This window comes from Mytilus galloprovincialis, chromosome 7, assembly GCF_965363235.1.
Source record: "Mytilus galloprovincialis chromosome 7, xbMytGall1.hap1.1, whole genome shotgun sequence".
Lineage (NCBI taxonomy): Eukaryota > Metazoa > Mollusca > Bivalvia > Mytilida > Mytilidae > Mytilus > Mytilus galloprovincialis.
In genome coordinates, this window is record NC_134844.1 from 97,434,487 (window position 1) to 97,461,794 (window position 27,308).

General features: G+C 31.5%; 1 protein-coding gene across 1 annotated transcript; it reads right to left on the minus strand.

The window, feature by feature from the left end:
• Positions 1–1,939: 1,939 nt before the first annotated feature.
• LOC143084049 (microfibrillar-associated protein 1-like) lies at positions 1,940–27,308 on the minus strand. The gene is made up of 11 exons (XM_076260464.1): positions 27,102–27,308; positions 22,132–22,183; positions 20,918–21,100; positions 19,908–20,037; positions 17,824–17,883; positions 13,657–13,781; positions 9,278–9,386; positions 8,403–8,563; positions 6,954–7,113; positions 5,447–5,536; positions 1,940–3,285 (listed from the first exon to the last, which is right to left on the minus strand). Exons 1-11 carry the CDS (start codon positions 27,160–27,162, stop codon positions 3,109–3,111), a joined length of 1,308 nt encoding a protein of 435 aa, XP_076116579.1. The 5' UTR covers positions 27,163–27,308; the 3' UTR covers positions 1,940–3,108.

A 27,308-nucleotide genomic window follows, 5' to 3' on the forward strand; every position in this document is an offset into this window, starting at 1 on the left:
GTCCAAAAAAAAGGGTGGTCTTTGGAAATAGATGTAGTTTGAGTGTTCAGACTAATTTAATTCCATATTCTAATTTATAGGTCACTTCTAGAAACAACATGAGCAGTAGGTGATGTATAACAAGCAATGCATTATAAGTACCCTACTGGTTAAAAATCCATTGTACTGGAACAAAATGCTATATTGTTTACATCCACTGGTGGATAGTTAACTCATTGGCAATCATACCTCATCTTCTTATCATTATATCATAGAAAGAATTAAGTGATCAGCCTGATTAAAATGTTGATAAACAATCATGTTATTTTCCATGTGATAAATTCAATGTTTAATCTAAGGTCCCACATTTGTTTGTTAAGCTTTGTCTTTGTTTTATCGACATATTCAAATCAGTCATGATTAGATTCAAATCTGTAAACCAAATTTTACCTCCTTGTGATGAAAGATTTTTACCAGAAGAAAATTTGATAAGTTCTGGTTAAAAGTAAAATAACAAAAATACTAAACTCTTGAGAAAATTCCAATCCGAAAGTCCGTAAACAAAAGGCAAAATCAAAAGCTCAAACATATCAAATGAATGGACAACAACTGTCATATTCCAAAACAAGCATTTTGTTATGTTGAAAATGGTGGATTAAACCTGGTTTTATAGCTAGCTAAACCTCTCACTTGACTGACAGTCACATCAAACTTAAAAAGTCTGTTCAAACAGTTTGACATCTGAGTCAAAGTTCAACACACATGAATCAACAAAAGAGGGATGAAAGATACCAAAGGGACAGTCAAACTCATAAATCGAAAATAAACTGACCACGCCATGGCTAAAAATGAAAAGGACAAACAGACAAACAATAGTACACATGACACAACATAGAAAACTAAAGAATAAACAACACGAACCCCAACAAAAACTAGGGGTGATCTCAGGTGCTCTGGAACGGTAAGCAGATCCTGCTCCACATGTGGCACCTGTTGTGTTGCTTATGAGATTACAAATCCGGTAAATAGTCTAATTCAGTGAGTCACATTCATGAAAGGGAAGGGGATTGTAGTTACGACGTACGGAACATATTTGATATCATTTGTGAAACAGTTATTCCATTACGGTCAACCAACTAGTGATGGCATTCGTAAAATTTACTTAGGCCATAGTTATTATATTTTTAGTTTTACGAAATTTTTTGACAAAACCAATGAGTAGGAGGACGAAAAAAAAAAAAAAAAAAAAACTGCTGCTGCTGCTGATTTTTTTTTTTAATACCAACCGTCAATATATCAAAAAAAAATTTTTTTTATTTCACCAGGAGATTTTCTACTAGTGTAACAACTATTTTTTTTTTCTTGACAAGGTTTGAATTGAAAATCAATGTGCAACAACTTACTAAATCACCAAGAGCATAAATTTAGATTCTTTCATGCAGTTATCATGGTTATGAACTAAAATTGTTTTTTTTTTGCATGAAAAACACTGGGTCGGAGGAGAAAAAAAAATAAAAATCAACATTTTTGATTTTATTTTTTTTCCTATTTGGCAAAAATTAGGGTAGGAGGGTTCGTAAAACTAAAAATAAAAAAACTACGGCCTTAGTGATGATTTCAACTTCACCATTTGGAACTCTTGGTTTAATAGCTTCCTTGTGAGCAACAACCATCTATCAAGAAAATCATGAAAGGAAATGCAAGCATGGGAATATCATATCAATTTAGCAATATATACACTGTATGCAGGTGCTGCTGGAATGTTGCTACTTAAAAATGGAAAGTTCACAATTGGAAAGCTGAAATCATCTCTTTTGTTGTAAAGTTTTGTTTTCAATGGTCCCTCATTGTCAATTTCTATATGTAAGACAAGATATGAGGCCGACTTAACTGTTTCTGTTGTATCCTTTATCTCTAGTTCAATGGGATAAATGATATGGGTGATAAAGATAGACAAAAGTTTTACTTGCTTTAAAATTATTTATTATCCAATTACACATTCTCACATACCTAATCACATATACAGAACTATCAACCAATCACAATCAAGATACCTTAAAATATTCATATTTACTTCACTACAATTCACGTACATATAAACAGTCTAAACATCAGATTTATACATAATTTTGCTTCTTATAAATTTTGACTTTTCAACCATTTGAGGAAATAAACTTTTATAACAGAAAATATTTGTCTTCACAATAAAAGTAAAAATGTAAGAAGATTTTTTTTGTCATATTACATCAGTTTATCATAACTTGTAGATTTTCAAACCTCTATCTTCAATGATTTTTTGTATTGTAGTTACTTTCATTAAGCAATAATATAAGAAAATATTTCATTTTAACAATGAAGTATTGCATGTATGTTGTATGTAATAATTCTAATGCAACACTGTCTGTATTAAATATTATTGAGTGAATAAGGCCACACATTCATTGACATTTAAGAGCAGCAATTAAATGACTGATGATCTGAAATTGGCACACAAGTCCTGATGTCATGTAAATGATTGTACTATGTATTATTTAACTATGTGCATTTTTAGTGGCATAATAGTATTATACTTCAAAATTAAACATGTTAAAGCAGGAACATCATATTTCAACTGTAAGTTTTAGTTAATTTTTGATAAAACATTTTTTTCATTTGTAAGTTTACATCAACATTTCTAATGGTTATATGAACTTGAAATTCATGAAATATTAATGCATTTCATCTCTTGTAACTGTTAATTTTGAGTGCTGTTTGATGTGTTACTAACATTGTATCTAAAATCAGTTGTAAGTAATCTGTTTATCAGTACTGCTACAATAAAATATAGCCACATTCTGTTGCATATTACAATAAACAAATAGTTGCAATCTTCACAATGGAAAATAGTTGTAATCTTCACAATGGAAAATAGTTGCAATCTTCACAATGGAAAATAGTTGCAATCTTTACAATGGAAAATAATTGCAATCTTCACAATGGAAAATAGCTGCAATCTTTACAAAGAAAAAGAGTTGCAATCTTCATAGTAGAAAATAGACATGATGTTTACAATGGAAAATAGTCACAGTCCAGATCTGACCATCATGAAATGAAATGAGATGAAGTACCACAATGATGAACAACATATTATCATTTCTTCTTTTGTCCTGAAGGTCTCTCAAAGCTTTGTTTCATGCCTCCACCTTTAGCTGTATGGAATTTGAGATTTTGTGATGTGTCCGTCATCCATGGAGCATCAAACTGTGTTGTATCTTGATCCACAAGATGGGTGTACTTAGTCCTTCCTGAACGTCCAAAGTTCTTAACCTGTTGATATACAACAAAAATAATTAACTCTTGATCAACAAGATGGGTGTATTTTGTCCTCCCTGAACGTCCAAAGTTCTTAACCTGTTGGTATACAACAACAAAAATAATGAACTTTATGTTTGAGGTATTTTTCATGTCTAGAAAAAGTGTGGAAAAATTTCTAATTTAACCCTATTTGAAAAAGTTTTATCGTGTGTTAAGGATAACTTTAACAACAAATTGAACGCTAGATTTTTTGCCAAATTAGATGTGAAATTGTACTTTCATGACAATCTTTTTCTTCTTTATTACAAAAGTAAAATAATAAATTTGGAAGTATTTTGGTCAAATTATATTTTTGGTCAGGAAATTATTACTCCTGAATAAAAGTTTGTTTACAATAAACTGAGCTCAAGATTCTATGTGATAGAATGATAGACTAAAACTCAGTTCCTTAATTTTATTAACAACTTATTTCACAAATAAATAGACAGCAATTGTCAAATTCTAGTTCAGTTATTTGACTCAAATTCTCATATTTGATTTAAAACATACAAAAATGTGTAAGGGTTCGGCAGAACCCAGTGTCTCGCTTAATTTTGCTGTAAATCGCAGGCTCAACAAAAATGAGGGAAAAAATTAATAAAATTATTTCTCTTGATACTATCTTTTGATTAAAAGAAGCTTCTGTCCATGTTTGGTAAAAATCCAGGATAATTTATGAATCTAATAAATGTTTTAAAAACTTTAACTGCAGACTGTATGTAATGTTAACTGGAAGAAAAACTAAGTCCATTTATAAGTAAAATACAGATATATAGGTTCAAATTTTTTTTTACAAAATTTCCTTCTAGATACTAGCTTTTGATCATAAACTAGCTTCTATCCAATTTGGGTACAAATTAAACAAAAGTATAAGAAAGTAATTAAACTTTCGAAAACTTTAACCACAGAGTGAATGTGTTGTTTCCTGGCAGAAAATCTAAGTCCATTTAAAAGTAAAATACAGAAAATATGGGATTTTATTTCTACAAAATTTACTTCTGGATACTATCTTATGATCATAAACAAGCTTGTCAAAGTTTGATACAAACCCAGTATAGTTTAAGAAAGTTATTAAAATTTTAAAAACTTTAACCACAGAGTGAATGTAATGTTTCCCTGCAGAAAAACTAAGTCCATTCATATGTAAAATACAGAAAAAATGGAATTTTATTTTTACAAAATTTACTTCTGGATACTATCTTATGATCATAAACAAGCTTCTTTTAAAGTTTGGTAGAAATCCAGGATAGTTTAAGAAAGTTATTAAAATTTCAAAAACTTTAACCACAGAGTGAATATTTGTGGGTGCAGCCGCCGATGGAATGTAGGATCGCTATGTCTCACTTTTTCTACTAAAGTCGAAGGCTCGACAAAAATGTATATATCCAAATTAATAAAAAGTATAGAATAAACAATTTACGATACATGGGCTCGATAATTTTTAATCAGTATTTTGTGTGTATTTTAGTCTTGACACCATCTAATTAACCTTCAAGTTTTTCTCTGAAGACTGCTGACGTTGATATAACCTGATATAGACATAAATATAGAAAGAAATAGATAGATAGCAAACTCATGCAATTGTATTATTCTTGGTCTGTTTGATGTCATTTTATAGATTAAATATATACGTTATTCATCATTTTTACCTGTATAAAAATTATTTCGTGTGGAAAGAATCAGACAATCAAATTGTTTACCTATGTTTTAATGTTGACATTCTTTTCCTTATATCAACTGAACATACTTAATTCATGTGCAGCCCATCTCTAGATAAGGGGTTAAATCAAAGTTTACATAGTCAATGATAGTTACGGATTCCAGTAGGTTGAAAATATATTTTCCTTTTGCATTTGTAAATGACATACCTGCATGACTTGAGGTAAGACTGCTAATGACATACCTGCATGACTTGAGGTAAGACTGTTAATGACTTGAGGTAAGACTGTTATTGACATACCTGCATGACTTAAGGTAAGACTGTTATTACATTCCTGCATGACTTGAGGTAAGACTGTTAATGACATACCTGCATGACTTGAGGTAAGACTGTTTATGACATACCTGCATGACTTAAGGTAAGACTGTTTATGACATACTTGCATGACTTAAGGTAAGACTGTTAATGACATACCTGCATGACTTTAGGTAAGACTGTCTTGTTAAAGTGATCCTCCAGTGTGGGAGAAGAGAAATCTTGTTGTAATCTGTCATCATCTGCATCCTGAAATAATATATTAGTTAAATAAAAGTTATTAAAACAGAGATGTAGGTTTAAGGGTGAATGTAACAGCTATTGATCAGAATATTGAACAGTATATCTAACTGGAAATGAATCTGACAAAATCACAAACTTCAGGAGATTTTGCAAGATTTATGGATTTTAGAAACATCTGACTGCAAAACCATGAGATTGCTCAATAAATTAAACACATTATTTCAAACATTCAACAAATACAAGTTTTATCTTCAAATTGATATATTTTGTCAAATAAAATTACCAAGATAAGTGTAATTTATTTGATGTGAAGTGCTTTATAATAGTTTGTAAAATTCGCATTAAAACTTAGAATGCAATTTGTGCCATTTTCTTATTGCCCTGTTTGCATTCTGTACCGTTTTCTGATGAAACGAATGTGATTATGACTGAAGTGACAGATTACAAGTTTGTATCACTCATTACATAGTTTGATTAGAATCTATTGCTGTTACCAGGTTTTTTTTAAGATAATAGTGAGTACCTATATAATACATGTTTCTTTCTGTATTGTGTTATTTATTTACTATGATAAAATCGGCAATAATTAGGTAGTTTCAAGTCCCATCAATATCTATGTTCCTGATCAAATTTAAAGATATTCCCAACCTGCCAACTTTCACCATTTTGGCTCCAACTACATGAAGTTGACCTTTTCTCACTAAATGTACTACACAATTGTGATTGTGTAAAAAAAAACCACCTTTAAACATGATTTTGTGAAAATCTACACTAAAAATTGGCTGGTTTCCCATTTTGAACGTTACCAAAGGGAGACAATCATCTGATCATGACTAGCAATAATTAGCCAAAGAAAGTCAGTATTTCCTGCAAAAATTAACCAATGAAAGTCAGTATTTCCTGCAATAAATAGCCACTGAAAGTCAGTATTTCCTGTAATAATTACTTTTAATTCACCAATGAAAGTCAGAACTTCTGTAATAATTTTCATTGCTATGATTTAAATCAGACTTTATAAATATTAATCAAATTTTATACGATGAAGTGTGCTTACTTTGATATAATTAGGAGCCTTATAGAGAAAGAAAGCACCTAAAAGGATCTCAAAATGACATATCTGTGGGATTAGGCTTTAAACAAAATATTTTGGTTTGCCAAAACCCTACCTAAAGGTAGAGACATTTGGTAGGTAGGTAGGCATTTTGTTTTTTTCAGCGAAGAGAAATTGAAAGTTTTTTCAAAAGTCTTTATGTCTATCAGAATATATAACAAAAACATCTTTCACAACAGGACAATACAGATTTAGAGTAGGCAGCTATTGTCTGGGTAGGATTTAGGCAAACAAACATAGGATTTAGGCAAACAAACATATTCTTTTTTTATGGCCTTAAAATTCTCATTCCGCATTAATATTAATTCTTACCAAGAAGAATGCCCCTCTATGATAGTATTTCTGTAAGAATTTGTATTTCCCTTTAGGAGCCTTATTAGTAACAGTTTTAGGATTTAGTTTCAAGTCCTGTCTTCTATCTTCCTCTGTCATGTTCCTCATTCTCTCTATCTCAGATTTATCCTTCTCTATTCTACAATATAAATAACACATTTTAAACTATCGTAATCAGAGAGTCGAAACAAAATACTGTACATGATGTTTCTCAGTCTCTCAATCTCCGATTTCTCCTTCTCTATTCTACCATATAAATAACACGTTATTACCTATTGTAATCAGGGATTCAAAATAAAATACATCATGTTTCTTTGTGTCTGGTTTTTCTCACGATTTAATAATAAAATGATCAAGTTTAATTTCACTGTATATCATTTTAATGGATTAGTAATAGTAGTCAAGTGTACTTAGTTCTCAACATCATAAATTTTATTAACTGACAGGGACTTGATAACAAAACAAAATACAAATTCTGTATTATAAAGAATAAATTTTCTTAAAAAGAATTAAGTGAACAGACAATGAAATTTCTATAAAAAAAAATATAGGTCACCATTCTAATTTTTGAAAATTATAAGTGTGAATAGCGAACAAGCCAAACAATTTCACTTTGTGTTGACAAATGGTTGAGGAGCTAATTATATCTATGCCTAGAAAACCTCATCTTACTTTGTGAACATTTTTAAATTTAATGTAAAAATTGGTTCAATTGCAGTAATATCCATATCATTTAACCTCCTTAATAACACAGAACCTGTCATGCTTGCATGTGGACCTCTATATATATTTCTGTTCACTCATTTGACATTCAATTGCAACGGATGAAATATAGTTCAGGATTCCAAATATTGCTTAACATCTATATAGATATAGGAAGATGTGGTATGAGTGCTAATGAGACAACTTTCCATCCAAGTCACATGCCTGTTATGTAATTATTTTGTTTGATTGAAAGAGCATTGGGGAGAGAGTAAACAGTTACATGTATATCCAGTATACAGGGCTACAAAGACTACATGTATAAATACATGAAATAGTAAACAGCTTAAATATCCAGTATACAGGGGTACAAAGACTACATGTATAAATTGAGAGTAAACAGCTATATCCAGTATACAGGGCTACAAAGACTACATGTATAAATTGAGAGTAAACAGCTATATCCAGTATACAGGGCTACAAAGACTGCATGTATAAATTGAGAGTAAACAGCTATATCCAGTATACAGGGCTACAAAGACTGCATGTATAAATTGAGAGTAAACAGCTATATCCAGTATACAGGGCTACAAAGACTGCATGTATAAATTGAGAGTAAACAGCTATATCGAGTATACAGGGCTACAAAGACTACATGTATAAATTATTGTGAACCAATCTATAAAGTTCCATTTTGTTATAATACACACTATATATCATACTTACGTTTCTCTCTCTTCCTTGTCCCGTTTCAGCCTTCGTAACTCCCGTACTTTCCATGCTTCATACTCCTCCTCATCATTCTCCTCACTAGATTCCAGCTGATCACATGCCTCTGCCATTATCTTTTCTTCTTCTATCTCCCGTCGAGCTTCGTCCGCCACCATCTGTAACAGAAAATCATATGAGAAATGCTAATCTACTACTTCTATATTTCTTTGGGCTTTATCTGCATACATCTCATTTTTATATGTAATGTATTGCTATCTTGTGATATGCATGATTTGTAAAAGGCATTTATCTATTATCAAGAAATATCACAGTGAACGTTCTGATATAAAAATACATGGTATGATTATCTATGGGACAACTATGCACCTGAGTTCAAATGACATTGATACACCAGTCAGTAATTTTAGTCCATGGTACTGTTGTATGATTTTTTTTATAAAAATAAAGTAGAAAATGTAAGGAACTATGTCTTTTTCTATGCATTCACAATTTGCTTTGTTTCAACGTTATCGACATCTTGACAAGGCCTATTGTTGTATGAAGTAAAAGGAGTCAATTACCAAATCTTTTTAATTCATTGCAACCAATGTAAGAACTTGTAATAATTGTTCCTACGTTTCTTGAACTAATGTCTTCATTTCTATTTGAAGGTTTAGATCAAGGCCTGCCTTAAGTTTTTGTTTATGTCTGTCTGGAACTAATGTCTTCATTTTAATTTGAAGATTTTAGAAAAAGGCTGTTATTTTAGGTTTACGCCTGTCTGGAACTAATGTCTTCATTTCAATTTGAAGTTTATAAACAAGGCCTACCTTGAGTGTTTGTTTACGTCTGTCTTCATTTCTATGTCATAGTTTATAAACAAGGCCTACCTTAAGTGTTTGTTTACGTCTGTCTTCAGCTAGTTTTTTGGCTTCTATCTCTAATTGTTTCTGCTTCAATTCTTCTCTTTCTTTTTCCTGTATGGTTATTCTGTCCTTTCTGCAAAATTATATCAAATATAAACTTATATGTTACATACTTATCATGAAAAGGAAATAAGACTTGAAGGCCATTTCTTGACCTATAATGGTTTACTGTTATAAATTGTTACTTGGATGGAGAGATGTCTCATTGGCACTCATACCATATCTTCCAATATCTATTATGGTGTTTATAGCAGATATCTACTTAAGGTCTTCACCTGTGATCGACTGCTTTATCTTTCTTATATATACCTATACTGATTTGATACATTTATTGATAAGACTTCACCTGTGATCGACTGCTTTATCTATCTTATATATACCTTTACTGATTTGATACATTTATTGATAAGACTTCACCTGTGATCGACTGCTTTATCTTTCTTATATATACCTATACTGATTTGATACATTTATTGATAAGACTTCACCTGTGATCGACTGCTTTATCTTTCTTATATATACCTATACTGATTTGATACATTTATTGATAAGACTTCACCAGTGATCGACTGCTTTATCTTTCTTATATATACCTATACTGATTTGATACATTTATTGATAAGACTTCACCAGTGATCGACTGCTTTATCTATCTTATATATACCTTTACTGATTTGATACATTTATTGATAAGACTTCACCAGTGATCGACTGCTTTATCTTTCTTATATATACCTATACTGATTTGATACATTTATTGATAAGACTTCACCTGTGATCGACTGCTTTATCTATCTTATATATACCTATACTGATTTGATACATTTATTGATAAGACTTCACCAGTGATCGACTGCTTTATCTATCTTATATATACCTATACTGATTTGATACATTTATTGATAAGACTTCACCTGTGATCGACTGCTTTATCTATCTTATATATACCTATACTGATTTGATACATTTATTGATAAGACTTCACCTGTGATCGACTGCTTTATCTATCTTATATATACCTTTACTGATTTGATACATTTATTGATAAGACTTCACCAGTGATCGACTGCTTTATCTATCTTATATATACCTATACTGATTTGATACATTTATTGATAAGACTTCACCTGTGATCGACTGCTTTATCTATCTTATATATACCTTTACTGATTTGATACATTTATTGATAAGACTTCACCTGTGATCGACTGCTTTATCTTTCTTATATATACCTATACTGATTTGATACATTTATTGATAAGACTTCACCAGTGATCGACTGCTTTATCTATCTTATATATACCTATACTGATTTGATACATTTATTGATAAGACTTCACCTGTGATCGACTGCTTTATCTATCTTATATATACCTATACTGATTTGATACATTTATTGATAAGACTTCACCTGTGATCGACTGCTTTATCTATCTTATATATACCTTTACTGATTTGATACATTTATTGATAAGACTTCACCAGTGATCGACTGCTTTATCTATCTTATATATACCTATACTGATTTGATACATTTATTGATAAGACTTCACCTGTGATCGACTGCTTTATCTATCTTATATATACCTTTACTGATTTGATACATTTATTGATAAGACTTCACCTGTGATCGACTGCTTTATCTATCTTATATATACCTATACTGATTTGATACATTTATTGATAAGACTTCACCTGTGATCGACTGCTTTATCTATCTTATATATACCTTTACTGATTTGATACATTTATTGATAAGACTTCACCAGTGATCGACTGCTTTATCTATCTTATATATACCTATACTGATTTGATACATTTATTGATAAGACTTCACCTGTGATCGACTGCTTTATCTATCTTATATATACCTATACTGATTTGATACATTTATTGATAAGACTTCACCTGTGATCGACTGCTTTATCTATCTTATATATACCTATACTGATTTGATACATTTATTGATAAGACTTCACCTGTGATCGACTGCTTTATCTATCTTATATATACCTTTACTGATTTGATACATTTATTGATAAGACTTCACCAGTGATCAACTGCTTTATCTTTCTTATATATACCTATACTGATTTGATACATTTATTGATAAGACTTCACCTGTGATCGACTGCTTTATCTATCTTATATATACCTTTACTGATTTGATACATTTATTGATAAGACTTCACCAGTGATCAACTGCTTTATCTTTCTTATATATACCTATACTGATTTGATACATTTATTGATAAGACTTCACCTGTGATCGACTGCTTTATCTATCTTATATATACCTTTACTGATTTGATACATTTATTGATAAGACTTCACCTGTGATCAACTGCTTTATCTTTCTTATATATACCTATACTGATTTGATACATTTATTGATAAGACTTCACCTGTGATCGACTGCTTTATCTATCTTATATATACCTTTACTGATTTGATACATTTATTGATAAGACTTCACCTGTGATCAACTGCTTTATCTATCTTATATATACCTTTACTGATTTGATACATTTATTGATAAGACTTCACCAGTGATCAACTGCTTTATCTTTCTTATATATACCTATACTGATTTGAAATATTTATTGATAAGACTTCACTTGAAAATTCATTTCTTTTTATACTGTACATTTAATAACTCCAACGTTTTCACACCTTTATTCTAAAGCCCTCTACTCTTCATACCAGCACAAATGGTTGAGCGTTTAAAAATGTTGAAAAAATATGCCAATATCACTGCACAGATTTCTTGTTATGCATATTGACCTCTTAACCCTATTTAAGGCCTAAAGTATCTGGAAGGTGTCATCTAATAATTGAGGAGGCCTAAAGTTAGTTAATCCTGCTATATTTAGAACTCTAAACATGATTTTACAGGTGTTAGACAATTAGTTGTATATTAAACTGATGTTTGGTTTTTAGTCATGTAATTATAACAGTGGATAATCTTCCAATGTGTTAATAATGATCTTTACTGTCATATAAACAAATTAAAAAATGTTTGTAACAAACTGAAAAAAAATAAAATGAAATTAACCTGACTGCATGACTAAGTGTTATTAATTATATATATAATCTGTACACAAAGTAGCTTCTCATCACATATATCTAACTATCTACCACACCACTACCATCAACAGTAGTTAGTCTAAAAATAATAGAATCTACTACTGTAAATTCAGAAATTATTGTGATGTTTTTATTGTGAAAAATGCAACAGGGTAGTTTTTCTTGTCCTTAATTATGACCATACATGACCATATAATTTATAGAAGATGATCTTTTTATAAAGTTTAGGGTTCTCATTAAGGATTTTTGAAGGTGACTCATGGACTCACCATTGTGAGATATTCCTGAAGGTTATCTCAAAGTTAGTGAAAAGGGAACCCCTGAAAAAATGTTCCACTTAATCCAGAGTTTTATAATGCCAAGTCTGGGTATTAACACATTGAAAGATGATCTTTTCTCATATTCTCTATATCAGGTAGTGCTAATAGGTTTATTGAGAGTATGTAAGGTTAATCTATAACCATAAAGAGGATTAATGGGAGCATCTAAGGTTAATCTAAAACCATAAAGAGGTTAAAAGGATTAATGGGAGCATTTAAGGTTAATCTATAGCCAAAAAAGGATTTCTAATGTTTGAAGTTTAATTCATACTTCTATTCATGTTGTGTAATGCCATGAATGTGTTGTTATACAATTTAAATTTGATATAAGAAGTTGAGGTATGAGTGCCAATGAGACAACTTTCCATCGAAGTCACAATTAGTAAAAAGTAAACCATTATAGGTCAAAGCACAGCCTTTGTATTAAACCATCGAAAAACAGCCAGCTAAAAAGGGCCCAAAAAATGACTAGTGTAAAACAATTCAAACAGGAAAACCAACTGTCTAATCTATATGAAAATAAATGAGGAATGAGTCAATAGGGACACAGATGATGCCCCTGCTAGCATATGAAATTATAAAGAGACATAACTCAAGAACTGTAAAAGTGATGCTAACAAAATTTGAACAAAACTGAGTTCTGTGGTAATAAGCATTATATATAATATACATTTTATAACATTTAGTTGAGACAACCTTAAGTTTGAGAAGAGAGACAAAAAATACCATAAGTTTTCCGTTTGTAAAGGGTATAACCCTTTAAGAGTAAAAATGACACCACCAAAATTGAACCAACCCAGCTATTAAGTTTTAAATGGAATATATCTTCAGGTGCTATATTACTATTAGGTCTTAGTTTACCCAACATGTTCTTACTTACTTTCTGACGAAGACAGGTTTGAGACGAGGACCTGTTTCTTCCTCAGTCATACTTACTTTCTGACAAAGACAGGTTTTAGGCGAGGACCTGTTTCTTCCTCAGAATCAGAGTATTCTTCATATTCTGATGATTCTTCCTCACTCTCTGCATCGTCTTTCTCTTCTTCTACGTCTAAAATTTCCTGTAATAAAAATATGTTGACATGAAATCTCAATTATATGCTTCTATAAAGTAAAATTGAGAATGGAAATGGGGAATGTGCCAAAGAGACAACAACCCGACCATAGAAAAAAACAACAGCAGAAGGTCACCAACAGGTCTTCAATGTAGCGAGAAATTCCCGCACCCACAGGCGTCCTTCAACTGGCCCCTAAACAAATAGATACTAGTTCAGTGATAATGAACACCATACTTATTTCCAAATTGTACACAAGAAACTAAAATTAAAATAATACAAGACTAAAAAAGGCCAGAGGCTCCTGACTTGGGACAGGCGCAAAAAAAGGAATGTATAAGAAGCGGCCATCTACAGGTTTAGACAATCCAAATATTCAAGTCAGATATGTATTATGTTAGAAGAAGCAAAATGTGAAAAAAATGCGAAAAAAAGGAACTTTTTGGTAACTTAGTCATGTTAGTCCTACAAATTTATGGAAATTTACCAATTTTCATCGATTTCTAGTGCTATTTGTGACATCATGAAAAGAATGCTTAAACAAAAAGTGTAAACAAAAAGACATTTTTTTCCTAAATCTATTGGGATATGTTGTAAAATCATTATTTAAAATTATATCTTAAAATATGGCCAAATAAATCAAACCTCCTCTCTTTCTGTAAAAATTATTAACTAGAGGCTCTAAAGAGCCTGTGTCGCTCACCTTGGTCTATGTGCATATTAAACAAAGGACACAAATGGATTCATGACAAAATTGTATTTTGGTGATGGTGATGTGTTTGAAGTTCTTACTTTACTGAACATTCTTGCTTCTTACAATTATATCTATAATGAACTTTGCCCATTAGTAACAGAGAAAAATATTTGGTAAAAATTTACATAAATTTACCAAATTAATGAAAATTGTTAAAAATTGACTATAAAGGGCAATAACTCCTTAAGGGGTCAATTGACCATTTAGGTCATGTGCACTTATTTGTAGATCTTACTTTGATGAACATTATCGCTGTTTCCAATTTATCGCTATCTATAATAGTATTCAAGATAATAACCAAAAACAGCAAAATTTCTTTAAAAATTACCAATTGGAGGGCAGCAACCCAATAACCAGTTGTCCTATTCATTTGAATATTTCAGGGCAGATATATATTGACTTGATTAACAATTTAACTCCTTGTCAGATTTCCTCTAAATGATTTGGGTTTCAGAGTTATAAGCAAAAAACTACATTTTACCCCTGTTCTATTTTTAGCCGTGGTGGCCATCTTGGTTGGATGGCCAGGTCATCGGACACATTTTTCAAACAAGGTACCTCAAAGATGATTGTGGCCAGGTTTGAATTAATTTGGCCCAGTAGTTTCAGAGGAGAAGATTTTTGTAAAAGATAACTAAGATTTACAAAAAATGGTTAAAAATTGACTATAAAGGGCAATAACTCCTAAAGGGGTCAACTGACCATTTCGGTCATGTTGACTTATTTGTAAATCTTACTTTGATGAACATTATTGCTGTTTACAGTTTATCTCTATCTATAATAATATTCAAGATAATAACCAAAAACAGCAAAATTTCCTCAAAATGACCAATTCAGGGGCAGCAACCCAACAACAGGTTGACCGATTCATCTGAAAATTTCAGGGCAGATAGATCTTGACCTGATAAACATTTTTACTCCATGTCAGATTTCCTCTAAATGTTTTGGTTTTTGAGTTATAAGCCAAAAACTGCATTTTACCCCTATGTTCTATTTTTAGCCGTGACGGCCATCTTGGTTGGTTGACCAGGTCACGCCACACATTTTTTTAACTAGATACCCCAAAGATGATTGTGGCCAACTTTGGATTAATTTGGCCCATTAGTTTCAGAGGAGAAGATTTTTGTAAAAGATTACTTAGATTTATGAAAAATGGTTAAAAATTGACTATAAAGGGCAATAACTCCTTAAGGGGTCAACTGACCATTTCGGTCATGTTGACTTATTTGTAAATCTAACTTTGCTGAACATTATTCCTGTTTACAGTTTATCTCTATCTATAATAATATTCAAGATAATAACCAAAAACGGCCAAAATTTCCTCAAAATTACCAATTCAGGGGCAGCAACCCAACAACAGGTTGACCGATTCATCTGAAAATTTCAGGGCAGATAGATCTTGACCTGTTAAACATTTCTACCCCACATCAGATTTCCTCTAAATGCTTTGGTTTTTGAGTTATAAGCCAAAAACTGCATTTTACCCCTATGTTCTATTTTTAGCCGTGGCGGCCATCTTGGTTGGTTGACCGGGTCACGCCACACATTTTTTAAACTAGATACCCCAAAGATAATTGTGGCCAAGTTTGGATTAATTTGGCCCAGTAGTTTCAGAGGAGAAGATTTTTGTAAAATATTACTTATATTTATGAAAAATGGTTAAAAATTGACTATAAAGGGCAATAACTCCTAAAGGGGTCAACTGACCATTTCGGTCATGTTGACTTATTTGTAAATCTTACTTTGATGAACATTATTGCTGTTTACAGTTTATCTCTATCTATAATAATATTCAAGATAATAACCAAAAACAGCAAAATTTCCTCAAAATGACCAATTCAGGGGCAGCAACCCAACAACGGGTTGACCGATTCATCTGAAAATTTCAGGGCAGATAGATCTTGACCTGATAAACATATTAACCCCTGTCAGATTTCCTCTAAATGCTTTGGTTTTTGAGTTATAAGCCAAAAACTGCATTTTACCCCTATGTTCTATTTTTAGCCGTGGCGGCCATCTTGGTTGGTTGACCGGGTCACGCCACACATTTTTTAAACTAGATACCCCAATGATGATTGTGGCCAAGTTTGGTTCAATTTGGCCCAGTAGTTTCAGAGGAGAAGATTTTTGTAAAAGTTAACGACGACGGACGACTGACGACGGACGACGGACGACAGACGACGGACGCCGGACGCAAAGTGATGGGAAAAGCTCACTTGGCCCTTCGGGCCAGGTGAGCTAAAAATAAATTGAGTTAATAATGAGCTTTGTATTTGATTCATATATATTTTTTAATTATGAATGCTCATATATGATTTGGTCTCCCACTTGTTCCGACTTTAAGGCCATCAATGTAGACAAAACTTGTGTCTGGCTTATCATATAATAATTGTTGATGAGCACAAAAAAGATCTTAAAATGTATGAAAAATGTTTCTAATTATAGATGGTGAGGGTTGGAACATTTCTCTATTTTCCATCTCAAATTTTCATTTGAATAACCATGAAAACTGAAATAATACACAAACATTGTTGGTTCTCCAAATTTTCTAGCATTTGGTGATATTTTTTGCAACAATGAGAAAATGGAAGGTTTTGTCCATTGTCAGATTGTTGAAGACAGCTTAGTGACCTATACATTTAAGGAATGACTGTAATATTTTTTCTGTCTATGAAGAAATAACATAAAAAATTTGGTGCACACTGAATAACATGTGTAGCGGGTTATTTAACAGTGTGCATCAAATTTTTTATGTTATTTCGAATAGACAGAAAAAATATTACAGTCATTTCTTATAATTTAATTCTAAATTCCATTTTAAACCGTAGAAAACCATGAAAAAATGTTGATGACATCATGGTCACATGACTAAAATATGTCTATGGGATGATAACAAAATAACGTCAGCCAATTAGAAGACGCGTTACATTCTAAATTAAATTATATAAATATGTATTTTTATTCTCTGGTTGATTTTCTCATTGGCAATCATATAACATCATCTTATTTTCATACAAGCAGGGTTTTTTGAATGCTGGTAGATGAAGAAGGTCTATTTTTTAACTTTAAAATACTCGGTTAACCAGTGAATGTTGAGTGATCGTCAGTGCATAAATCTGATGAAATATCTCATGGAATATTTATTTAGAAATCTTAATAAATCACCATTAGATACAATATGTGTTGTGATTCACTAATACAAGTATGTGTGTGTAATGTATACATATATATCTGTCCATGATATTTCAAAAATATTGATTTTCCTTGAAGTTCTTAAAGGGTTATCTCTCTTACCTCTTCTTCCTGTCTTTGCAATGCCCTCTGTCTCAGTAAAGCTCTTCTTCTCTCTATTTCCTGGAAATAAATATTCATGGTTTAAAACCTGCTTTTTGTATAATATCATCCTGGTTTCATGATGATTCAAATTTAATTTTTTTTATCTGACTTTTCAGTTATACATTATAAAATTTAAAGTGAAAATGGGGAATGTGTCAAAGAGACAACAACAGAACCAAAGAGCAGAAAACATTGTACATATCAAAACTGGTTTTTTTTTATCCAAAATTAATGAGAATAGAAGTTATCAAACTTTTGGGTACTTAGCTAATCTTTGTCGACCCATGACTCAAGATATGTTTTAGATTAACCTTCTGACTTGATGCAACAATCATTTTTTAATAAGTTACTACCCCTTCTTTTACTTCTGTCTCAGTAATTAATCCTCCCCTAACAATAATTCACCTCAAGCCTAATGCCAACCTATTTAAACCAAACCTGTTGGCTTGTGAATAAATGACCTCCTCCTATGACTTCTGTCTCTCTTTTAGTCCTTTTGTAACAAAAAATATGTTCCGGCGTGACATTTGTTCCGCTGGAACTAATTTCATAGGAAATATGTTCCGCCGGAACTTACATCACAGTAAATATGTTCCAGCACTGTAAAATTTGTTCCGGAACTAATTTTTTGACCAAATATGAAATAAGTTCCGGAACAAATATCATAGCTCCATGAATTTTGTTCCAGTTGATATTAAAAGTTTTAAATAAGTTCCTGTGATATTAGTTTAAGACCAATATGTACATATTTCAAAGAAATCAATGAATAAGTTCTTCTCAAACCTATTTTCACTGAAATAAGTACCTTTGCAACATATTGCACAGCGAAACATTTTCTTGTTACACTTAAATTATAAAGCAAGCTAAATGCTGTACTGAGTGTGCTGGCATGGGATACATGTGCAATTATTGTAGGCATGACTGTAAAGTTCTACAGGATAAAGCGATAGTAATTTATCATAATTTGTATCTATGTTTTATGTGGTATTCCTCCTTGGTTCCTGTTAACTGTCATGGCCCTGTTTCTAGTCATACATGTACTTGTCATGGAACAGTTTCAAAAGAGTGTGTCTTTTGTTTCTTCATGTCTTTTGGAATCATTAATCAGTTATTTTGTCCTTTTCAAATTAGTTCATATGTTCATGTTCATCTTTGACTTTAATTTTTTCTGAAAGATTTTTCTTATCCTACTCTTTTCTGGCTCAACGTGGGACTGCCATTTTGATATTTTTTTACTTTTATAATTAAACATTTGCTATAGTCCACAAGATTCTTATTGGATGATTTACATTTTCCATTTCAGTATTATATTATCAATATATTATACTTATTTTTATAATGCACTTGAATGATAACTTTAAACTCATTGATGACAAATGTTCAGTATATAACATAACCTGTTTAACCAGTGGAACATATTTCACAGACAGGGAACTTATTTTACCAGGTGAGGAACAAATTTCACAAACCCAGAACTTATTTCACCAGGTAAGGAACAAATCTCATAGACCTGGAACCTATTTCACTAGGCAAGGAACAAATTTCACCAACCTGGTACTTATTTCACCCGGTAAAGTGTGGAACTTATTTCACAGAGATGGAACAAATTATATTGAAATTATCTATGAAAAAAGTTCTCCCAGAACATATTTCCTGTGATAAAAGTTCCATCACAGGAACAAATTTTGGCTCACACTTTCACCCTAATGACCATAAAACCTAATCACAATTTTTTTTGTCTAAATCTCTATTTTTTGGAATAGCTGACCTCCTTCATTCCTTTAACCTCTGGACTTAAGTGTCAGCAATTCATCCTTTCTTTATCCTTAAGCCTTATGCCAAAAAAAATAATACATGTGTTTCCGCTAATCCTAACAATTTTTAGCCATTTTGGAACCACACTGTTAAAGTCAAACTGATTCTCTAGTAGAAATCAGCTAAAAAAAATTGTAAAATAAAATGATATAGCCTACCTACCTACCCTATTTTTTTCAGGATGTTAACAGAAACACATGTATTATATATTTGGCCTGATAACAAACCTCTTCGTCAATATCTTCATTTTCAGCATCACTATCTTCATCCTCCCTGCGACCTCTAGCCTCCGTCTCAGAATCTGATCCTTCCTGTATTAATTCTGGTTCAATAACTTCTCTTCTGTGTCTTGTTACTCTGGAATATTTGTTTGTTTGGTGAAAATATAAAAATTAGATTCAACATGAACTTAAGGTGGTACCCAACACTTTCACTAAAATTAATTTGGCTCGTTTAATTTTCATAAAATTTTGACAGTGTATTTACTTTGACCCTTCAACAAAAACATAAAAATTTCAAAAATTTTGAACCAACCATTTTGTCAAATTACACTGGTTATATAGCAGTTTGACAAACACCAATTTTGATCATTGAGAATCTTAATATTCCCTTTACAACACAACGTAATTAAAACGTTTAGCTGACTTTACAGAGTTATCTCCCTGTAGTGTTAGGTACCACCTTAATGAATGCATGAAGACAAATGCTGTGTAGTAATTTCATTTCAACTTCATTAAGACCTAATTTTGTTTTGTAGTGTACATTTTTGTTATGGAGGTGACAAAAAAAAGAAGTCAAAATCGCACATCAAACACTGTTTTAAGCGAAGTTATTTGAAAAAAGTAAATTCATATTATAATATTTATGGAAAAGGTCATCATTAATTAGTACTCAATATTGAGATATAAACATGAATGCTGTCGTTACATAGTTGACAAATTGTGTAATTTCTGTTATCTCATTGTGCATTTAGCATGTTTAGAATCATCTTCCCAATTTCATTAATACTGCATATGTATTTTAGATTTTGTCCATATGCAATGTTGCATTATTAAGATTATATAAAAAAGAAGATGTGGTATGATTGCCACACAAGAGACCAATGACACAGAAATCAACAACTAAAGGTCACCAACGTATTTGATTATTTAAAATTGAATTGATTGGATAGAAATATATTCCCCATTTTTAGCTAAAATATGAACGAATTTTAAAAACGACCCATAAATGTGTTTACCTGTCCTCTTCATCGCTGTCCTGAGTTGTCTCTCTGTCCTGTAATCTTCTCAACCTACGATCTTTCACTTCTGGTTCCTTTTCTTCTTGTTCGACTGGTTCTTCCTTAGGTGCTTTTTTCTGTCTCTGAAGTTCAAACTCGTCATCACTTTCTTCACTGGAGGAGTCTGCTGCATAATCAGGTCTGAAGTATATCAATTCTTTAAATACAATTTTATCAAGAGGAATAGTGCATCAAATGAGATGAACATTGTACCAACAGGCAGGTAATTATCAGGGGTTTCATTATCTTTCATGTTGACTGGTACTTTCCACGTTTCTAGGTGGTACTTTTCAATTTATTCCATGAATATCTTATTAAAAATTCCTTCATTTAGGCGGTACTTGTCAATAGCATAGGAGGGTAAAAGTACCGGGTACCGCCTCCTGATGAATGGCCTGAATTATAAATCTTGTACACAATATATCAACTGAGAGATAAAAAGTGCATGTACATCAGGGTTCTCACTAAGGTGAGTCCATGAGTCCTGGACTCATCAAAATCTGTCTGGACTCACAATTTTCAAAACTGGTGAGTCCACAGATGCATCAAGATTGAAATATTTTGTATAAACTGAACATAGTTTTACACAAATATCATCATTTAATGGCAAAAATTTAAAAGTGATCTGAATGTAATGTCATTTCATTGCTCTGTTAGGAAATTGAGACATTTTCTTCTTGCTGTTGTACTCATCATGGCCAAAAATGACGAGTCCCTTTTTATAATGATTCACAAAATGTAGATTGCTCTAATCTTTTGTCATAAAACTTCAGCATGTTCAGGTCAACAAACAATAAGTTTGCAATACAACATGTGTAAATTTTATTATAGACCTTTCAAAGGGAAATATTCAAATAATCCATATGATATCAAATTATTGTCTCCCTTATCAGCATGTATATATTATCTTTTTCATGTGCAGATCTGTGCATACATGGACTATTTCATGTACTACAATATAAGTAGTTCTTCATGTTCTAATTATAATTATTATCTTATTATCATGAAACAAAATTTCAAAGTGTCCTTGATAAATTAACAAAGAATTCGTACATGTTCTATTCCTATTATGGATTTTAAAAAGAATGGGTACTCAGTGTATAGATCAATACTAAATATCTATATCTACATTATTAATAAATTTAATAAACTTTTCCTCTGATCAAACTTACCTTTTACCAGTAACATATCTGTTAACTTTGACCTTCTGCATAGAAACTTGACCTGTAAAAGGAATTCATGATTTTAATCAGCATTTATATGGACTTTAGTCATGTCGATATTTTTTCTTTGGAAACAACCTTGTTGATTATAACATATTATTCATGTATAACTTTATAATACCATTCTCACATTTTAAGAGAACAAAATTAAATATATATTGAACAAGGACAAAACAAATGCATGAAATGTGAACTGTTTAGGGCTTGCTTGCTTATGGGAAGGTCTAAATGTTATCTGATCTTATTTCATAACACTTGTTAGGGTATTTTTTAATGGTATCTTATACACATTTACTAACTGGGTGATAAGTTCTATTCAGCAGTCAGGGGACTTACTTAAACAAGTGATTTTCTAAATCACTGATTCAAGTAAAATTATTTCCATAAAGGTTGGAAGTTAGAGTTGTCTTTCTTTAATAATCACCTATTTAAGTAGTACAAATTAATCACTAGAAGAAGTGATTTAATTTTATTGTAGCTTTAAATATAGAATACTAATGATCCAGGGACTAATTATGTTTCTAAACTTATCAGAACCAACATCTGTGTTGTCTAGGATGACTAGGTCATTTCAGGTGATGACCTTGTACTGAATCTAGGATAATGACATAAAAATCACTTGTTTAAGTATCAGACCTCAATTTCCTTCCCAAAAATCACTTCTTTAAGTATCATTATTTTAATAACCCCCACTAATTTCAACCCCCCCCCCCCCTCGAACAGTGAAATTTTATTACATAATCTGAAAGATGAAACCTTAAACATCACAGGAAAAATACTCCCACTGCTGTGAAAAATCTTTTAAGAAAATATCAGTTCATTATGCAAAGCCATTATTATAGCATTTTTTTTCAACTAAAATAGAATTTTCAGCTAAATGATAGCATCAAAGGCATAAACCTTGCTACTTTAAAGAAGCAAAAAGTTCATGCTTTTTTTAATTTTACTAATTAAAAGATATTATTTAAACCTATGTGTTTAAAATTTTGAAAAAACTACAAAATCCCAATTTGTGACAAAACCTCGAATTTGCTTCTCAAATAAGTGATTTAAAAATCACTTATTTCAGTAAGTCCCCTAACTGATTCAGACAAAACCTAACAGTTTTTTCTTAAATCTTTTTTATAATTAAACATTTACTTCAACTTTTGCGTTTCCATTTTGTCCTCAGTAGACTAAAGAATTACGAATGATACTTTGGTAGGGTTGCTACGTACGATTCTGACAACAAAAGTAGGCCGGTTAGATAAATCAATCTAGATTTACGACATTACAAGTTATAGTGGGGTTGACAATCAGAAATTGGTGCAATACATATAATATGACAGAATTTCACGACCGTCTGACATTTTCCAATGCGAGATAAGTACCTTGCATTATATGGGGACGAAGTCCCCAATAACAGTAGAAAAATCAATAATTAAAATTTAAAAAAAAAATCGGGAAAATTTTCCCGAAATTTTCATTGTTCTAATGAACTCAAAATCGATCAATTTTTTTTATGTCAGGTTTTGAATTCCAGCATCTGCGCAGAAATCTACAATGTACTTCCTTTTTCCGGTCTCGTTTGTATGAAACTTTGAGTAAAATATACATTTATCAGTGTAGTATAAAATAGGAAGGAACGCAATACCAATTTCATTTTCAATAATTCCTTGATATGAAAAAACGTTACTTGATGTAAGCGTTTCTTTGTTTACATTGCATATGACGTCATAACTTAAATAACGTCACAACTAAAATCCCTAACAGCAGAACCAAAATCGGAAACGTTACGGTATTTCCGTTTCTTTTTTTTTTACAAATATTTAAGTTACAAAAAAATAATTCATTCAGACTTCGTCCCCATTTACAGGTAATGCCTGCCTCATATTATTAAGGTATACAGAAAAAGAAATTTCTGAGACAAGTGCCTGTGGCCATTGTCATAATTCAATAATTGTGCCAATTATTTGTGGGTGATGTTTACTATAAAAAGTAAAATCACAAAAATAATGAATTCAGAAAATACTATTTTAGCAGTCATTGAACAAATGTGGTAGTAGCATACCTGCCAACTTTCACGATTTAGGCGTGTATTACACGATTTTGACCCTTTGTCACGATTGCACGATCATGATCGTAAAAAACCCTCTAAAACACGATTTTGTGAAAATCTACACGAAAAATACGAAGGTTCCCGATTTTGAACTGTGTCCAAGGAAGACATTCTTGTTTAGCCAATCAAATTCTATGTTTCTCATGATCAAATTAATCAGCCAATCAAAAACGTTTTCTCTCAGGATAATTCTAACATCCTAGATTTTGAACTTGTGTGTTGAATTCCTCTGTTTTTTTAAATCGTGAACATGGTAATGGTTTTTCACCTGCAAGGAGGTTCTTACACAGAATAAGAATAAAAGCATGGCTGCTAGACAAACTTCAATGATGCAGTACTACCATAAAGATAATAAATAGTAGTTTATTCACTTATTTATTGATATTACTGCTGTAACAAATGTTATTTATGTACTTAATTAAAATACCAAATCATTTAATGTACTATTTTTTTATTTTTCACATGGACAAAACAAAAAAACCCACATGAGGAAACCATAAATGAGGGACTCCCCTTAGTCAAGGGGTCATTTTACTTCTGTGAAAAATAAAAATGAAAAATCTAGTTTATTTAACTTAAAAATGGGAAATTCTGACATTATATTTAGAACTACTTTTCTAAATGTAGGGTCCAATTATTTTGAAAAATAAAGAAGATATACATGATATATTAAGCCAAGAACATACCAAAATTCTTGGACATGTGTTGACTATATTATACCAGATAGATCATAAGATGTATATATATATAATTCTTTGGGAAAAGTTTCAAATAATATGAATATGTGCTCATTTTTACTTAAAAAGTGGTTTTTAATGTCCTTACATTGAGGGGATACCCCTAGGTGTTGTTCCCAACCTGATAAAGGACTTTCTTTGTGCATAATTTTAAATTGGAAAAGTCAACAATTATTTAATATCCTTACACATGAAATTAATTCCTGGTCTTGCACCTACATGTTCATCTTTTCTACTGATATATAATAACTAGAATCATGCAAAAAACTTAAGAAAAAGGCATGTAAGCTTATCTTACAAATATGACACTTTTTCTAGACCACAAAACAGCACATGGAAAATAGTCGTCGCGAAGAATTTTAACTTTTGAAATTGTTGTCGCGCAATAAAACCCCCATGGGCACTTTTAAAACTTGGCAGGTATGTAGTAGGAGACTTTCTTCATTTTTTAGGAATTAAAATTCGAAATGCACGAAAAAAATAAAAGATTATATATGTGTTATGCAGATAAGTCCGTTTTATAGCTTCCCTTGGCTTGTGCCAAATTGTGGGTATGGAAGCAGGACAAATTGCCCCACTGGCAAAATGCCCCACACCAAATTGCCCCACTTTTTCACCAACTCGCCCCACTATTAAAAAAATTTTTTAAATCGCCCCAACCTGGTTAACCAACTCGCCCCACTTTTTAAAAAAATCGCCTCACTTAATTGTGAAAAGGGTTAAATCCAGTTAATTTTCCCCTGTCAACTCGCCCCACTTATTGAAAAAAGGGAAAAATCTACTTCTATATATGTAATTTTCAGGTCTACCAACTAGCCGCACTTAAATGAAAACTTATTTTGATTTTTGTAATCTAAACAGAATACAACAACAAAAAACGAAATTTATTAAACTTTTTTAACATTCTTAAAATATAATTGCAATTACATTTTTGTATCATTATTGGAGAATAACTTTATACTTGTAAGCTTAGTTATTTTCGTGATTAACATTTATATATAACTTTATTGCAAAAACAGAGTTTTTAACAGCAATTTGATTTTATAGCACTTCACTTTGGCAGTCAGGGGTGGTACTTAAACAAGTGATTTCAAAATCACTTCTTTGAGTGATTTTGGCTGTGAAATATTTAAAATTTTTGCACAGACTTTTCAAAATCACTGAAACAAGTAATTTGAGAAGTTAAAATTTAATCACTTCAATAAGTGTTTATCACATTTTTTGGATATTTTTCCCACAAGATTGATTTTTTTATTGGTAAAAAGACCAGAATTCCATTGAAAAAACATCTATGTACATGCAGAAATTGTCATTTGCTTGATAAGCCTGCCAGTGTTTACAGTTTATTTGAATATGCAAAAACTGGAATAATTTGTAGATCAGGACATAACCTTAAAACAAATCATTCTAATTCTAAAGAAAACCAATCAGGTCACCTAATACTGTTGACCTTTGTCTGATAGTAAGAGTAGTTAATGAATATTTGATTACAGAACAATTCCCAAGGGTACTTTTATAAGCCTTAGCGCACTAACTTACTGCCCAAGCGCACTGGTGAAATTGATATCAAAAGATAAAGGGATAATTGATTTATGTAGGAAAATTATAGAAAAGTTTGTGAAAATATTGAAAATCAATGAAATTAGCATTTGAAGATCAAAGAAAACACCAAAATCACTTAAATAGGTGATAAATGAATATAAAAAATCACTGAAATAGGTTATAATGAAATCACTTCTTTAAGTAGCACCCCTGACTGTTTGGTGTTCAAAGGTATTGACGTGGGCAGGGACAAAGATATACAACGGGATTGCATCTTTTTTATAAGTGGTTTATCTATTTGTCATGAGTGGGGCCAGTTGACAGACTGTATTTCAGCGGGATTTTAACCCTTTTCATAAGGGGAGCATGTTATCATAACTATTTGCAATGGGAGTTTACCCTTTTCATAAGTGGGGCGAGTTGGTAAACAAGAGTGGAGCGGTTTTTTAGAAAGTGGGGCGAGCTTCTGAAAAAGTGGGGCGATTAGGTGTGGGGCGATTTGCCAGTGGGGCGATTTGTCATGGATTCGTGGGTATACTTGCCTTTTTCATTTTTTAAAGGGACTGCTCCAGCAGTCGACTGGATCGGCACATTGCTCGACATCTCAACTTAATTTCTTGATTTTCTAACGGATTTACAGCATTCGAGAACTCAGAAAAACAACAGCATTGTTAAAATTTTGGAGTAAATTTGTAACAGAATGTATTTCTTTTCTTTTTCTGGGTTAAATATTTTTTTGTTTGGACATA

Coding starts and splice junctions, on each gene's coding strand:
- LOC143084049 (XM_076260464.1), bottom strand. CDS start 27,162: ATGTCGAGCAATGTGCCGATCCAGTCGACTGCTGGAGCAGTCCCTTTA. Junction 13,782..17,823: donor TGCAAAGACAGGAAGAAGAG/GTAAGAGAGATA, acceptor TTTTTATTACAG/GAAATTTTAGACGTAGAAGA. Junction 7,114..8,402: donor GACAAGGAAGAGAGAGAAAC/GTAAGTATGATA, acceptor TTTATATTGTAG/AATAGAGAAGGATAAATCTG.